The 16,612-nt window shown below is 36.0% G+C and overlaps 1 protein-coding gene across 5 annotated transcripts in view; it reads left to right on the top strand.

Annotated features, from left to right (window-relative positions):
* Positions 1 to 16,612, top strand: part of Cpsf100 (cleavage and polyadenylation specificity factor subunit 2) — a 325,511-nt gene that overhangs the window by 199,738 nt on the left and 109,161 nt on the right. For all 5 annotated transcript variants that reach the window (XM_090399663.1, XM_090399659.1, XM_090399662.1 and 2 more), the window contains one exon: positions 6,188 to 6,294. In XM_090399663.1, coding sequence (XP_090255789.1) covers positions 6,188 to 6,294 — 107 coding nt within the window. The remainder of the gene's footprint in view (positions 1 to 6,187; positions 6,295 to 16,612) is intronic.

Genomic DNA, 16,612 nt, shown 5'->3' with positions numbered 1-16,612 from the left:
TGATCAATGTATGTGATCAAAGCCTTATACAAAGGAATCATACATCCTTACATCTACAAGTCAGTGCCCCCCCCCCATCATTTCCATTATCTGCTGTGCTGTACTCACAATTTTAGCAACATCTCCCCAAAATTTTAGGTCTTTGTTTACAATCACTCCTAGATCTCTCATCTCTACTAATTCTTCCAAGTTATTTCCACCAGTTGTGTACTCTACATCCCATCTCTGCTTCAGAAATTTCAAAACCTTACACTTTGCAACATTGAATTGATATTCTCACTCATTTACCCATTCAGCCAGTGTATTCAAGTCCTCTTGCAAAGCCACAGCATCAGCATCCGCTCTACTCCTGATAGCATTCCCCAACTTTATATCATCTGCAAACAACTGCATATTCACCATTCATACTTCTCCAAATATCATTTATGAGGGTTGTTTGAAAGTTTGCAATAAATAAATTAAATTAAATAAATTTCCAATAGACGGCGACACTATTCGTTCATTCATACCAGTGTCGGCACATATCATCTTTTTTCATGACCCCTGGCAAAATTTTAGCCACCACATGCGACATATGGTTCTCGTTTGGTAAACATTTAAAATGACTGTGTTCACATTTTTAATAAAAATGGAGGAAAACGAGTTTCTTGCCGTGATAAAACACTTTTATTTGAAGTGGATGGCTGTGCAGATCAAAGCTGAGTTAGATGCAGTTCATGGAGACTCTGCACCAGCATTAAAGACTATTTTTGGATAAATGAGTTTAAACGTGGTCGTAACTACACGTCGCACTTGGCTTAAATTTTGCCAGGGGTCATGAAAAAGATGATACTTGCTGACACTGGTATGAATGAACGAATTGTGTCTGCCATTGAAGATGAAGTGTGCTCTGGACGCCCAACTGAAGTCACTTCGATTCACCACTACACACAGTGCCCAGTGAAAGAGCATTAAAAAAAACAAAGACCATTTTATCAGCTGGGAAGGTGATGGCCACTGTTTCTTGGGATTCCTAAGGAATTATCATGATAGACTATTTGGAAAAGGGTAAGACAATAACAACATTTAAAAGAAGAACTGAAGAAAAACGGCCCACAAAAAAAGTGCTCTTTCATCAAGACAATGCACCATCCCACACATCGGCCATCGCAGTGGGAAAATTGCATGAATTGAGGTTTGAATTGGTTCCACATTCACCGTATTCTCCAGACTTGGCCCCATGTGACTTCTTCTTGTTCCTAAAATTAAAAATTTTTCTTCGAACGAGGATATCATCATGGTTGTCGATGACTATTTTTGCACAATTTGACAAATCCTACTTTTTAGATGGGATGAAAAAATTGGAAACTTGCTGGACCAAATGTGTAGACCTCGACAGAGACTATGTTGAGAAATAAAGGTGATTTTTTTCCAAAAATATGTGTTTAACTTATTTTTTAACCAAACTTTTCAAGCAAACCTCATACACACAAATTAAACAGCAACAGACCCTTGGGTACACCACTAGTAACTTTCCTCTTTTGGGGTGTCAACCATGAATGGTTGTAAATCTGTCAAATTTTAGGGTAAATTTTAGGATTAAAAACATTACCCACACATATACAATAGGTGTGATAAGTGAGGTAAAAATAGAAAGGGATTTTTTATTTCTTAATTAACAAAAAAAAAAAAAGCTTTTTTTTTCCCACTTTTACTGAATCAAACACCTTTTACAGGAGTTTGATTCAAAAGGCATTAAAGTAAATTAAATTGCAAACATTTTTGAATAAAACATATAGAGTCAACATTATATAAATAAAACTACTGATTAAACTTCTGATTTTACCCAGCCTAAACGAGCGCAATCTCTGAACACAATTAATCATCAAGTATTTATCTCCGTTATTGTCTGAGATGATGGTCATTAATTCTTACTTCCAACCAAAATTGAGACTTTGTCAGATCAAGCAATCTTTCTGCATTCCTTATGTCTGCAGACTACATCATGAAAATAATGGAAACAGCTACTGTGTTAGAGTAAAACTTTAGTTTAATATAAACCAAAATAAACACTCAATGTTTCAACCTTCACATCGAGGTCATTATCTGAAGTATAGATGTATGTACAAAGAAACAACCTCCGCTACAATCTAAATGGTATGCTAAAGTTACTGATCATCTGTTAAAACTATTGGCCTGATCTCTGATGGAAAAAAAAAAAATGATCATCAAAGCTAGTCCTGTTATTATTATTATCATCTATTAGGTTACAAAATTAAATTTAGCTGGAGAGCAACATGTTCACACAAAAAAATTACTTATATAAGTATACATATAAATTACAACAAACCAGTATCGATAGTGGCCAATAAAAGCTGAAAAATTGCATAGAGTCCTAAAGTGAGGGTTTGCTGGAAAACTAAGTGGGTTGAATGTGTTCCATCCAAATTTTTAGGGTATTTTATGCCACCATTATTGTTAAGATTAGGGTGGTTAATCAAAATTTTGCAGGCTTCTTTAAATTTCATTCATACCAGGCTTTTGTGTGATGTAAAGAACAAATACTTTTCCAATCAATTTGGTGTAAGTGTTAAGAGTGTGATCTGAGAGACCTTCTTCTTCAAAATTGTTAAATTTAGTGTGTCGTATGTGTTCTTTTTTATGAATAGGGATTGTACGTCCAGTTTCTCCAGTATAAAGTAAGTTACAGATACAATAGATCCAATGAACTCCAGGGTGTGCCAATGGGGGAGAGGATTCTTAGAGATTCTTAAAAGTGGCATTAAGATTATAATGGTGAAAAATTCTATTAATTTTTTCTGATAACCCTTTAATGTATGGGATAGCTATGGTTTTACTGTAATCTATATTATTTTTTGATGAAGTTTTATGAAGAACTTTATTAATAGTATTTTTGTTATAGCCATTATTTGGCTATAACAAAGCCATTGCAAAGGGTGGTGATATGAATTAGTATGTAGATATTAGCTAGCATGTATAGGCTTGCTATAAACAGTGAAGGTTACACTGCCTGAGGGAAGACGATTAGTGTATCTAGAAAAAACTGTGAAATTACTTAAGTCTGTCACTTCTTTGCCATCGGACACTGTTAAAAAAACTAATACCCCATTAATCCCTTTCTCCCAGAATAGATGGTGTTCCCAACATACACAAACATAACGTTTCGCTTCGGCCGATAATTGAAGTAATTTTTTTATGTTCCATCGAGTCGTTTTCAACTCCTGGTGATCATACGAACATACCATCGCCATTCAGATCTGTCCCTGACCACGTCTTTCAGAATTTCCAAGCGCACTCCAGTTGCTTTAACTCCATCCACCCATCTAATTCTTGGTCTTCCTCTTCTCCTGCTTCCATGAACTTTAGCAAGCATCATCATCATCTTCTCCAGACTGTCATTTGTTCGCATAATATGTAATATTATGCAAGCAAATTACAAGCAGCCTTAATTATCACCTAGCCAAGAAATGAGTGTCACATCACACTCAAGGAGTTGGTAGATCATTTCCTCTCCTATATAAAGAACACACAACACCTCATAAACAACCTCTAAACAAAATTAAAAACATAAAACTCAGCAAAGATGATTTATTAGTCAGTTTGATGTTTCTGCCCTTTTCACAAATGTCCCAATCAGTGACATAATTTTTTTCCTACAGAACAATTTCTGCCCAACATTATGGCTCTCTTTGTCCACTTACCATGTTCCAGTTACTTCGTGTGACAAAATTTTTATCTATAAAAAGAAAGGTATGGCCATGGGCTCACTATATCTCTCCCCTGATTCCTAACTTTTATATGGAAGCTGTTGAGCAACGAGCTCTAGTTTCCTTTACTTTAAAACCTATGGTTTGGCTTAGATATGTTGACGATGTTTTTGTTATCTGGCCACCTGAATAAACAACATAAGCACATACAATTTACTAGTGAAATTGAAAATCAGAACTCGCTTCCTTCCTGGATACACTGGTCACATCTTCCCTCCTCAGACAGTCTAACCTTCACTGTTTACTGCAAGCCTGCACATACTGGCCAATATATACATGCTAACTCATATCACTACCCTTTGCAAAAACTTAAATAGCAAAAATATTATTAATAAAGTTCTGCATAAAAATTTTATCAAAAAATAATATAGATTGCAGTAAAACCATAGCTATCCCATACATTAAAGGGTTATCAAAAAAAAAATTAATAGAATTCTACACCATTATAATCTTAATGCCACTTTTAAACCACTTTAAAATTAAAAAACATATTCAACTCCTCTAAGGATCCTCCCCTCCCCCATTGGCACACCCTGGAGTTTATTGCATCTATTGTACCTGTAATATACTTTATATTGAGGAAACTAGATATAAAATCCCTATCTGTAAAATAAAAAAAAAAAACTACACATTAAATTTAACAATTTTGGAGAAGTAGGCCTCTCAGATCACACTCTTAACACCCTACACCAAATTGATATGAAAAGTACTTGTCCTTTACATCATGCAAAGCGTGGTATGAATGGAAATTTAAAGAAGCCTGTGAAATTTTGATTAACCACCCTAATCTTAACAATTATGGTGGCATAAAAATCCCAAAAATTTGGATGGCACACATTCAGCCCACTTAGTTTTCCAGCAAACCCTAACTTTAGGACTCAAAGCAATTTTTCAGCCTTTTATTCGCCACTTTTCATGCTGGTTTGTTGTAATTTATATGTATGCTTATATAAGTAAATTTTTTGTATGAACATGTTGCTCTCCAGCTAAATTTAATTTTGTAACCTAATAGAAAACAATAATAATAATAGGACTCTAGCTTTGTAGTAAGGTTTTTTTTTTTTTTTTTTCACCAGAGGTCAGACCAATAGTTGTAATGGTTGGTCAGTAACTTTAGCATGCCATGTAGATTGTAGTGCACCTTGTTTCTTTGTATATATATGTATACTACAGATGATGACCTTCATGTGAAGGTTGAAACGTCAGGTGTTTATTTTGCTTTATATTAAACTAAAGTTTTACTCTAATATGATGGTAGTTTCCATAATTTTCATGATATATTCTGATCAGTGTGTTAGCATGAAGAAAAGGATTATATCTGCAGATTTGGTGTTTTCGCTCACCATACCAATAGCTGCTTTGTTGGAGAGCTTGATAAGGTTATCTGATGCAAAATCTCATCCAGGACAAGGTGCAGAGTATTACAGACTCTGATATGCACTTCTTTATTGATTCTGTTGCCATTTTTCTTAAAAAGCTGGAGGTTGAAATTGTTGGGAAACACATAAGGAAGGTTGTTTCAGAGGACAGGTAGATGGAATAAATGAGGAAGAGGAGAAGCACAAGGAAACAAAGCATTTTTTTGGTTGTATAAAGATCACTTGTTAGGAGATTTACCTATAAGCTTAAAAAGAAAGCTCTTTAATATATATACGTTATTTCAGTGTTGTATTTACTTATGGAAGTGAGACATGAGTAACAACTAGAAAACAGGAAGACAGGTTGCATGTAGTCCTTGGAGAAGAATGCTCTGCATAACAAAATGGGATAAAATAAAAAAAGACTAGAATTAGATGACTGGAGTAGAAAATATTGTGAAGTGTTGTAAAGCATGTAAGTGGAGATGGACTGACCATTAATAGCCTAAAAGGCAATAGGTGAATAAAATTACACACTGAGTGAATACCTAGTGAAAAAAAAGGTAATCAAAGAACAAGATGGTGGACATTGGCTAAAGGCAGACAGAACTGAAAAGTTAAGGGAGAGGCCTATATCCAGCAGTGGATGGAAAGATACTAAAGAAGAAGAAAAAGTAACAGGTTGGGTGCAAAACAGCTTCTCGAGCCAAAAAGAATTCCTAGTTGTTTAGAAGCTGTTGATGTGTTTGTGTCAGTTGAAAGGAAGAGATCTGATCCTGTCTGGTGATGTGTTCATTGCTGAGGATAAGGGAAGGTGAACTCAGATCCCCTTTTGCAAGAAAAAGGTGTGAATGATTAACGGCTCACTTGCTATATATAAAATATTTTGAAATTACTATCAGAAAGCTTATCATTGAATTACCTTATACTTTTTTGTGCAATTTGTAAATAATTTAAACAAATCATTTGTTCAGTTTTGAATAAAATGAAGTCATATTTTATTTCACCATTCATTTTTCCTTCCCCAGTTTCCATTATTTACTTTTTTATTATTATTATTAGGGTAAGCCTCGGGGAGGTGGTTTTTTCAAGCAAGCCAAAAAGTCATATCCTATGTTTCCTGTACGAGAGGAGAAGATAAAATGGGATGAATATGGAGAAATAATCAAGTTAGTATATAAATTATGTGCTGGATAAGTTGACAGCCTTCTTTGCCCTGTCATGTCATTTCTGTTAATCACTGATATCATTTTCAGATTTATACCAATTTTATTATTATTATTATGAGACACCTCCAGGGAGTTCAAGGACTCATCGTGGGAGGGCACACTACTCTAATTCACTAAATACATCTCATTCTCTCCACTACTACTTAATTCTCCAACTATGACACTACTACCATCAATGCCATCTATCACCCATCATTTTGTCCCATGTCTTGCCTGCTTGCTTCCTTTGTTCCTTGTAGTAAAATGCATATTAAGATTTTAATATGCATGAGGAGATAAAACTAATAGTTCTTGCAAGGGGTTAAAGCTGTATAACTGAGAGGAAACTTACACATAGTCTTTAAAAGAATGCAGAGAACTAACCAGGACTTCTGATCTAATGTCCAGTCCTCTCCGTCTTCTCGTGGTGCACCCTGTTAGGTATCTACCTGGATACTGAATGAACGAGGATAGGTTGGCAGTTTGAGATATAGCCAACCAAATTGTATTCTTATTGGCTTAAACACCAATATAAAATGATGGTACAACATGACAGAATTTCAAGCTGGCTGGGGCGTTGCCTGGTTAAATAAGGCCCCCGTTGTTTTCACCAAGGAACCAGGGTGAACAGATAAAAGTCAGCTACTGGAACAAATCCTAAAACACCCCAACTCAACATCACCAGAATTAAAGATCGGTACTATCAACATAAGAAGCCTGACTGGCAAAGAAATGGAGCTAGCTGTGGAATTAGATAAGTAGCAGATCGACATAATAGGGGTGATGACTGAAACAAAAAAGACCATGGTGAGATCTTTCTGAGCAATAAATACAAAATGTTGTATTCAGGCAGTGACAATCAAGGAAAAGAAGGAGTAGCCATAGTATTCAACACTAAATATATGAGGCTAATCTTCTTGAATGGCAGGCAGTCTAAGACAGACCAAGATATAGGTGGATTGATACAGTAAAAAGTGCTTTAGAAGACAGAAATATAAGATCATATAATGTTGGAATCTTGATTTGGAGGAAAATTATAGATAGGAAGTTATTCCTATCTATAACTGATGTATTTTTCATGTAGTATATTATCATATCCTGTATACTATCATAGAGGGAATATGATAGTATACTATCATATTCCCTCTTGATGGTACATGTCAGGAATTAGGTGATGTTGATAGTTCTTACAGTCCTTCATATCTCCCTTATGTAGTATTAAAAATTGACTTCTTCTTGTCTCTAGTCCATAATCCTGTTTCCTCTTTTCTTGTAACCAATCTATGAAATATCTCTCCTTCTCCTGTGGCCTTAACTCTGCTGGGATTCAATCCGCAACTGGCCTTATTGCTGTTAAGCTGTTTAACTTCTCTTTCAACCTCATGTCTATGTGGAGAATATTTCAAATCAAATATTTTTGGTGCAATTTTGAAGGCCCAATTTGGGCTTCAGGTCATGAACTAAACAACATACTTAATTGGGCCTTTTCATCTAAAACTCTATCTTTTCACATTTACTAATATAAAAATTTTCCTTGTCCTGCCTGATGGCTCTTCTGACTTCTCTGTGTAATCTCTTATATTCTTCAGTCTCTGTTTCGCCAACTGCCTTCTTTCGATTAGATCCCATGTTGAATCTAATATCGATGGGTCTCTTGGTCTTCTAATTGGGCCGAGATACTTCTTGTATTATAACTTGAGACTCCTTCCCAGAGCACTTCAGGTGAGTTCTCACTAGTCTCCAAAAGATCATCCAACTGAGTTGATGTTTCTTCTGTCAACCCACTAAGAAGGTTTTGAGTCCTAGTCTTACTTTGGCTTTACTAGCTGATGGCCTATACCACAGTCTGCTCCAGGACAGATATGCACATCAGAGATACTTGTCTTCCACCATTGGAGAACCAGGATGTAATAAATCTGGTGCCATCACTTAATAATGTTAATGTCCACAATGAACCAATTATAGGTTCATTGTGGGCGTTTCTGAAAGTATCTTCCCCCCTCCAAAAAAAAAAAAAAAAAAAAAAATTAACTAGCTACTTTCTTTTATTTACATATTTACACAGTGATCAGCATTGACTATAATAAACTTATGGAGACAACTACCATGCTAGCGTAACAACTTTAATTCAGTATAAACCAAAATAATTACCCAACATTTCAACCTTTATATCAAGATCATCTGAAGTATAAACACACACACACACACACACACACACACACACACACACACACACACACACACAAAAAGACAAGCTGTGTTACAATACACATAGTAAGCTAAAGTAACACTAATTTGGTTAATCATTAATACTATTGCCTTGACCTCTAGTGGGGTGGGGATAACTACTAGAGTCCTGTCTGTTTTTCTGATGACTACTAGCAGATAAAACATTTAATGGTGGTGACCAATATATGAAATAAGAACTAATATTATTGCTACTTTCTTTTATTTACATATTTACACAATGATCAGCATTGACTATAATAAAATTATGGAGACAACTACCATGCTAGAGTAACAACTTTAATTCAGTATAAACCAAAATAATTACCCAACATTTCAACCTTTATATCAAGATCATCTGAAGTATAAATACACACACACACACACAAAAAGACAAGCTGTGTTACAATACACATAGTAAGCTAAAGTAACACTAATTTGGTTAATCATTAATGCTACTGCCTTGACCTCTAGTGGGGTGGGGATAACTACTAGAGTCCTGTCTGTTTTTCTGATGACTACTAGCAGATAAAACATTTAATGGTGGTGACCAGTATATGAAATAAGAACTAATATTATTGCCCAGAATCTTGAAGTGATGGTTAACTGGAGAACTTTCAAGCTCTCCAGATGATATATGTGGCTGAATGTGTGCCATGTATATTCTTAGAATTTTCATACCAAGATTTATTACAATGTAAGGAACAAGTTCCTTTTCATTCAGTTTGGTGTAAAGAGATATTAGATAAAATAAATAGAACGTCACATAATTACACCTTCAATGATCTTCTTTCCCCTCCCCCCACTGGATTTGGTATACTATACTGAATCCAGTCCTCCTATAACTTACTATATATTGGAAAATAAAAAAAAAGTCACATTAAATTTAAGTTATGGAATGGGTCTCTCTCTGATCACAAATTTAATTAACAGTCCTAATGTAAACAATAATAATGGCCTAAAAATTTCAATGGTATGGATGGCACACATCCAGCCCATATAACTTCTGTTTCTCACATAAAAGACTCTAAGCAATAATTTTTATCTTTATTTCATATATTGGTTACCAGTATTACTCTCTAGCCAAACAGATATCAGCACTCTAACATTAAGGCAGGAATTTTTTTTTTTTTTTTCCCTTCATCAGAACACTGGTGTTAACTACTGTTCTGATATCTGCTGAGTGGTTAGCATATCTGCTCTCCAGCCAAAAGGCTGCGGGTTCGAATCCTACCATGGATGTTTGTGATTGTCTTTGAAAATACCAGTGCTGGTGGAGGGGGGGACAGTAGATGGCATTGTTGTAGATGATGTGGTTTGCTGTAGTTGGTGGATTGAGTTCAGGTAGAAACGGAGAGCTGTAGCTGTAGAGTAGGTTCCCTCCCTCGACGAGTCTTTGGACTCCTTGGAGGTGTCATGCAATAATAATAATAATAACAGTTAGCCAAATTAGTTTTACTTCAGCTTATTATATGTATTGTAATGTAGCTTGCTTGTTTCTTTGTGTACACACACACACACAGTGGGAAAGATATATACAGGGTGGCCATAATTAAAGAGGTGTTCAGAGTCCTGTAGTAAAATATGTACTGGACAAAATTTGACCAAACTTGATGTAAATACACATTAGAACATGAGATTTTTATTTACAGAAGATAAAAAATAGTACAAAATTCTGTCACCAGGGAACATTTAGCGCTACACATGATATTTGCATACATAATCTCACTGTTTCTACTAACAAGTTGGAGTTAATCCATTTCGGTCTTCCATAAAGAAGACCGAAATGGATTTGCATCACTCTGATTGAAGAGCTATGGATCTCACCTTACCAGAATATGCATTGCTAGTCAGGCTTTACTATCATCACAGTAGCATTAATGTAGTTCTTTGAGAATTCTGGCATTTGAAGGATAGGAGAAAAGGCCTAATAACAAATCTTAGAAAAACTTTAAGATTTTAAAATAGCAGATCTTTAGCAGTGAGGCCAGGATGAAGGCACGAATGGATTATTCTTCAACAAGTTGACGAAGTTGGAACGCAGAATGAATAATGCACATGGGTCCAGCAGTGGTCGGCCACTGCTGGAAAATCCTCAAATTCTGAGGTTTTTCTCATACAAGATCTCCCATACTCAAACTTTGCTTTCTGGTGATGCAGAAACTTGACTGCAGTTTGCCCTGATGTTCTTAGCTCGAATGGAGATGGGTGATGTATGGCTGTGGAAGATCTTGAGTTGCAGGACACATTTTTATCTGAATGGTAGTATTAACACATTTGCCACATTTGTCCTACAAATAACCATCATGTGTTCCATCAGATCCCTTTACACTCACCAAAAGTCACAGTTTCACTATGTCATTTATTATTGATCAGTACTTTTTCGAAGAACAAATCGCTGGTCCAGTGACAAGATCAATGATTTGTACCATCTTTGCTGTTATGTATCAAGAGATGATGCGTGACTTTGTTGTTCCACAGCTGCAGGCGAAGATGCCTTGATTCTACCATATTCATGCAGAATGTAGCACCACCTCACGTTGGATTGCCAGTACAGTGAATGTTATGAAAACACTTCACAGAATACAAAGTGAACAGTCATGCATTTCCCACAGCATGGCCACCTCGGTTGCCTGATCTCAACCCCCCCCCCCCCTGTGACGTTTGGTTGTGGAGCCATCTGAAATGGGTGGCATATGAAGGACATGTTCCTGATTTAGCAACCTTGAAAGGCAGAATAACATAGCATGTGTGGCAAATCAATGCAGATCTGTTGTGTTCTTCTGTAGAAAATGTCATTCATAGAATGCAGTTTTTGGAACATCTGAAAGGAGGATGTATTGAACCACATCTGTAAGTTATATGAACACAAATTGATTTGTGTCTCTACTAGCCATTACTATTTAATTAATCCCAAATCACATGGTTATAGCACCAAATGCCCCTGGTGGTGGAATTTTGTACTATTTTTTTATCTTCTGCAAATAGAAACCTCATGTTATTCCAGAGTGTACTTACACATCAAGTTTGATTGAATTTCATCCAATACATTTTTCCCTATAGGACTCTGAACACCTCCTCTTTAATTATGCGCTACCCTGTATATATATGTGTGTAAACTCCAGATAATGACCATGATATGAAGGTTGAAACGTCTGATAATTATTTTGGTTTATATTAAATTGAAGTTGTTACTCTAACATGATAGTTTTCTATATATATACTAGCTACTTGGTTAGTTTCCATATTTCTAGCCCTTAGTTTCAATCTGCCATTCATTATATATTGCTAATGTGCAAAAAAATTCACACGATAGTTTGTCTAGATGTACCTATACATCCTTATCAACAGTTGACGACTTACCACTGATCAAAGAGTTTTATGACTATCTTACGTGATATGTTTTTAAGTTTAAATTCTTATATTCCACTTAAAATGATGCATTAAACCCATTCATCATCAGGGCACTCACAACTCCCTCTGGAAATGCATTCCACTAATTCGCCACTCTCCAAGCAAAAAAAAAAAAAATCTGGTCTGCATACCCTTACTAACCACACTCTAACCCAAGTTTCAGAGGTGACCACTTGTTCTCTCCCTACTCATCATGTATTGAAAAATAATATTTTCTTTTGTGTCAATCTTATAGAATCATTGTAACCTATAAGTTTCTCTCGTGTTCTTCCTGTCAGTTAAACTTCAGCCCACATCTTCAGTCTGTCCTCACAGGGACAGTCTGCAGACCTGTCACCAGCTTGGTCACTCATCTTTGAATCCTTTCCACCTCCTTATCCCCAAGAAATCCAGGTGACCAAATCTGTCTACAGTAGTCAAGATGTGGCTCTATCATAGCCTTGTAAAGAGAGAGATAATAACCTTCCTCTCTTTATTTGTCAGTGTGTTCTTTAACGTTCAAGTAATCCTTTGAGCTATTTTTTCAGCTTTTGCAATATCTCCTCTTAACTTCAAATCTCTGTACACCATCTTCCCTAGATCCCTAACCTCGTCAGTTTCTTGAAATCCAGTACCATCAGTGTGGTACAAAGTATATAATATTTTTATCACAAAATGGCCTTACATTTTGCAGCTTTAAGTTGACAACCATTGGCATTTGCCTGCATTGCCAATTTATTTAAATCACTGTGCAGGATATCTACATCACATTTATTTTTCCTCTCCAGTTTTGCATCCTCAGGAATTTACCTTGATTCCACTCCATCATATGCTACTCTCTGATGTCTCTGTCAGCTCCCCCACCAGCTTCATAGCTGTTCTTATTTTTTCCAACTTGTGTTATAGTTTTCCCTGTGGTAATGCATTCTCTGTCAAATGTCTTTGCAAATTCCAGCAGCATCATATAGCCTTTATTCAGTTTTGCTGTCGCATTTAATAAATTGTTAAGGCAGAGTCTACCTTTATTTAAAAAAAATCATGCTGTCCATTGTAGAATATCATATTTCTTCTACTCATTCTTTAATTTTATTTTTATCCAACTTTTCAAATAGTTTAACAATCAGTCCTGAGATACTAATTGGTCTGTAATTTGTTACTTCTGTCTTCGAACCACCTTTATGTAATGAAACTATCTTATCTTTTCTCACTCCCTTGGAACTTTGCCAGAGCTCAGACTTATATTACAACTTCATCAGAGGCTGCTAGATCTCTTACATTCTCATAGCACACACAGGCTGAATTGCTGTCCATTCTCACTCTAGAATTCAAACTAATGACTTTTCAATTGGAATGCTTAAGGGTCAAAGCTGTATAATTGGGAGGAAACCTCCATATAACCTTTTAAGGAATGTAGAGTACCATCTGGGGCTTCTGACCTGATATCCAATCCTTACCCTCTCATGATGCACTCTGTTAGTTATATATCCAGATACTGAAAAAACAAGGATGCGATGACAATTTGGGATTTAGCAGACCAACTGGTATTCTTATTGACTTAAACCACAATGTAAAATGATCGTACAACGTGACAGAATTTCATAGCAGCTGCAAATCTACCAATTAAACAAGGACCCCTGTTGTTTCCATCAGAGAACCAGGACGAATAGCACTAAGTCAGTTGAGTTAGAACATATTCTAACTCAACCTCAGCAGAGTTAAAGATTCAAAAGACATATTTCGGTGATTACACCACATTTTTTATTATTCAGTTATATAAAACACTGAAATAATAGTTCCCCGACAAGTTTCGTAAATCATAGGATTTACATCTTCAGGGGTAAATAGTATAACTTAAAGTTTAAACAAGAGAATTAATAAATACAAATCATAACCATCTGGCTATTCATAAAACTCAAATAACAGAATGCAGATATATAACGTTATTGACGTTGAACAATACTGGACAATGTCACATGTTCTTGTTCTCATTCATACAGTCTGAGCTCAGATTGAGGTAGATTTTTTATTAGAGTAGAGTTAAAGATTGCTACTATCAACGTAAGACGCATCATTGGAAAAGATAGATGGAACTAGCAAAAGAACCATAGCTACATAATAGGTGTGACTGAAACAAAGAAGACGATGCTGGATCTTAAATGAAGAGTTTTCATTCAGGATTTAACAAGTATAATAAATCTACAAAGAGATGCTTGTGCTTAAGTAAAGAAGCAGACTGTAAAAGGTGCTATAAATTGGATACCTAATATGGAATTATTTGATATAAGTAATATCATCTGTTTTGTAAACTGTAACAATTAAGAGGGATTCTAAGATAAAAAGTCAAACGACTATTTTTTCTGGCGAAGTTAATTAAATTAAGGAGATAAAAATCCCTTATTATTTTACAGCCAGTATGCGAAACTCTGAGATCGAAAACTACGATCTAAGAGTTTCGTGCTGAAGAACTATCGGTGAATCCAAGCGATTGAATTCGCCGATAGTTCTTCGGCATGAAACTCTTAGATCATAGTTTTTGATCTCAGAGTTTCGCATACTGGCTGTAAAATAATAAGGGATATTTATCCCCTTAATTTAAGAGGTATTCTATATGAAATATTTGTTGTGAGATAAAATCAAAAGTTCAAAGTCCGCCGGCGAAACTTTCGGGTGAACATTTGGCCTAAGGCATGTGGCACTTGAGAGAGAGCAGCACGCTCGTATTTCTTGGAAGACGCGGAGGAGAGGATCGTCCCATGTGCACAAGGAGAATGTTATAAGGGACCATCCTGCTTGAAAAGGGTCGGTACCGAGCAAGAAAAAATGTAGCAGTAAAGAGGGCTCCAAAAGTGCAACATAAAAGGAGTCTGCTCCCATTTGACAGGGATTTTTTTTCATTCTTTGTGGATGTCGGGTCTCTTTCTCTCACCTCTTCATGAATTCCGGACCACCTTTGGTAGTTTGATGTCGACAACCGTCATTCCAGAGTCCTGGCTCGGTACGTCTTCGGAAAGGAATAACTGAGTATGGCAGTCGAATCGATAATGCGGATGATGACAAATGGCAATGGAACGAGTCAAGAGCGGGCACAATGACAGCCTTTCGAGATAGCCAGTTTCTAAGGACCGCCATGAGTGACCACGTGGGTCAAAGCCAGACTGAGACGTTCTAGTCATTAGAGGAAGAAGGACTGATCAGTGCAAGCTGAATTAAGAACTAAGTAACGGACCTGTTGAACATCCTACAAATTGGTAATGTACAGCCTTTAGTTTTTCCTTTTGAAGAGAAGAATTGTTGTAAGATAGTGTGCAAGGACATTTAGTATAGAACTCTTAAGTGATTATTGTAGATAGATACTGCATAACTCCAATGAACGTTTCTTTAGAAATGTTAAATAGATGCATTGTGTCAATAATGTTATGTGAAGTGATTAATGAAATTAAGTAGAATAATTGTATGGATGCAAAATTTTGTCAGTATATTGTATAGAGGGAATGTTTAACCTCATAGAGAGAGAGAGCTCATGATAGAATCCAGTCAAGTTGAAATTTAGTTGTCCTAAATTGCTCTATAACTTAGAATGATATTAATTTAGTTGAGTGTATGTATGTGAACTTGTAATCTTATAATCTCAATAAATGTGCTTTGTATTTTACCTGAAATTTGGCCTGAGAATTGAATTCAATGCACCACTCATTTAATCTAGAACCAGAGCGGGATAGAATAGTATGTCAATAACCACGACTGCAAATGACAATTGACAAAGGTGATATAGATAATTAAGTGCTAAGTATTAATGGTAGATTGATCATCACTGTATGTTTATGTGAGAATTTTCCTTGGTTGAGGAAACCTTCTAACCTAATGATACTGGCTGGCGCAGCAAAATAAATAAATTTGCCAGTATCTAGTCGGGAAATATCTCCAGACAGTAAGAACCAAGGATTTGTCTCCAGTCTGAGGTAAACCCTTTGTCTAAGTAGTATATGCACGTGATCAATCTAGGGATCGGCCAGATTGTATAGATAAGTTCTATATTTAGCACCGAAGCTCATATTAAAGTTAGGGTCTTAGACGTAGATAAAAAAAGAAAAAAGGTATATAAAATTTAAATAAATAAACAACGAGCATAGGGACATAACAATGAAAACTGGTGAGATCTTTCTAAGCAAAAATACAAAATGTTATAATTCAGGCAATACACTCGGGGGGGGGGGGGGTAGCTATAGTATTATTACTATTATTACGGGCAACTCCAGGGAGTCATTAGACTCATTGAGGGAGGCCCCAAATCATATTCATCACAACTATTCGACATTCATACAATATCTATCATACCTCGCCTTAAACTCATTCCCTGTCACAGCATCCACCACAGACTCAGGGAGCGCATTCCATTCATTCACTACTCTAAAAGTAAAGAACCCAGCTCTAACACCTTTACTAACCACACTTTTGCCCAGTTTCCATGGATGTCCCCTAGTCCTTCCACAACCAGCCCTGTTCTCAAAAATATCTTCTGAATTAATTTTATAGAAACCCTTCAGTAATTTGAATGTCTCAATCATATCTCCCCTCCTCCTCTGCCTATCAACCAATTTTTGCAACCCACAAATCCTCAACCTGTTCTCATAAGGTCATTCCACAGACCTGCTATCATCTT

The sequence above is a fragment of the Typopeltis vanoorti genome, chromosome 10, assembly GCF_054136105.1.
Source record: "Typopeltis vanoorti isolate ZY-2024b chromosome 10, IOZ_Tvanoo_1.0, whole genome shotgun sequence".
In the NCBI taxonomy this organism is placed as follows: Eukaryota; Metazoa; Arthropoda; class Arachnida; order Uropygi; family Thelyphonidae; genus Typopeltis; species Typopeltis vanoorti.
This window is presented reverse-complemented; position numbering and strand designations above follow the sequence as displayed.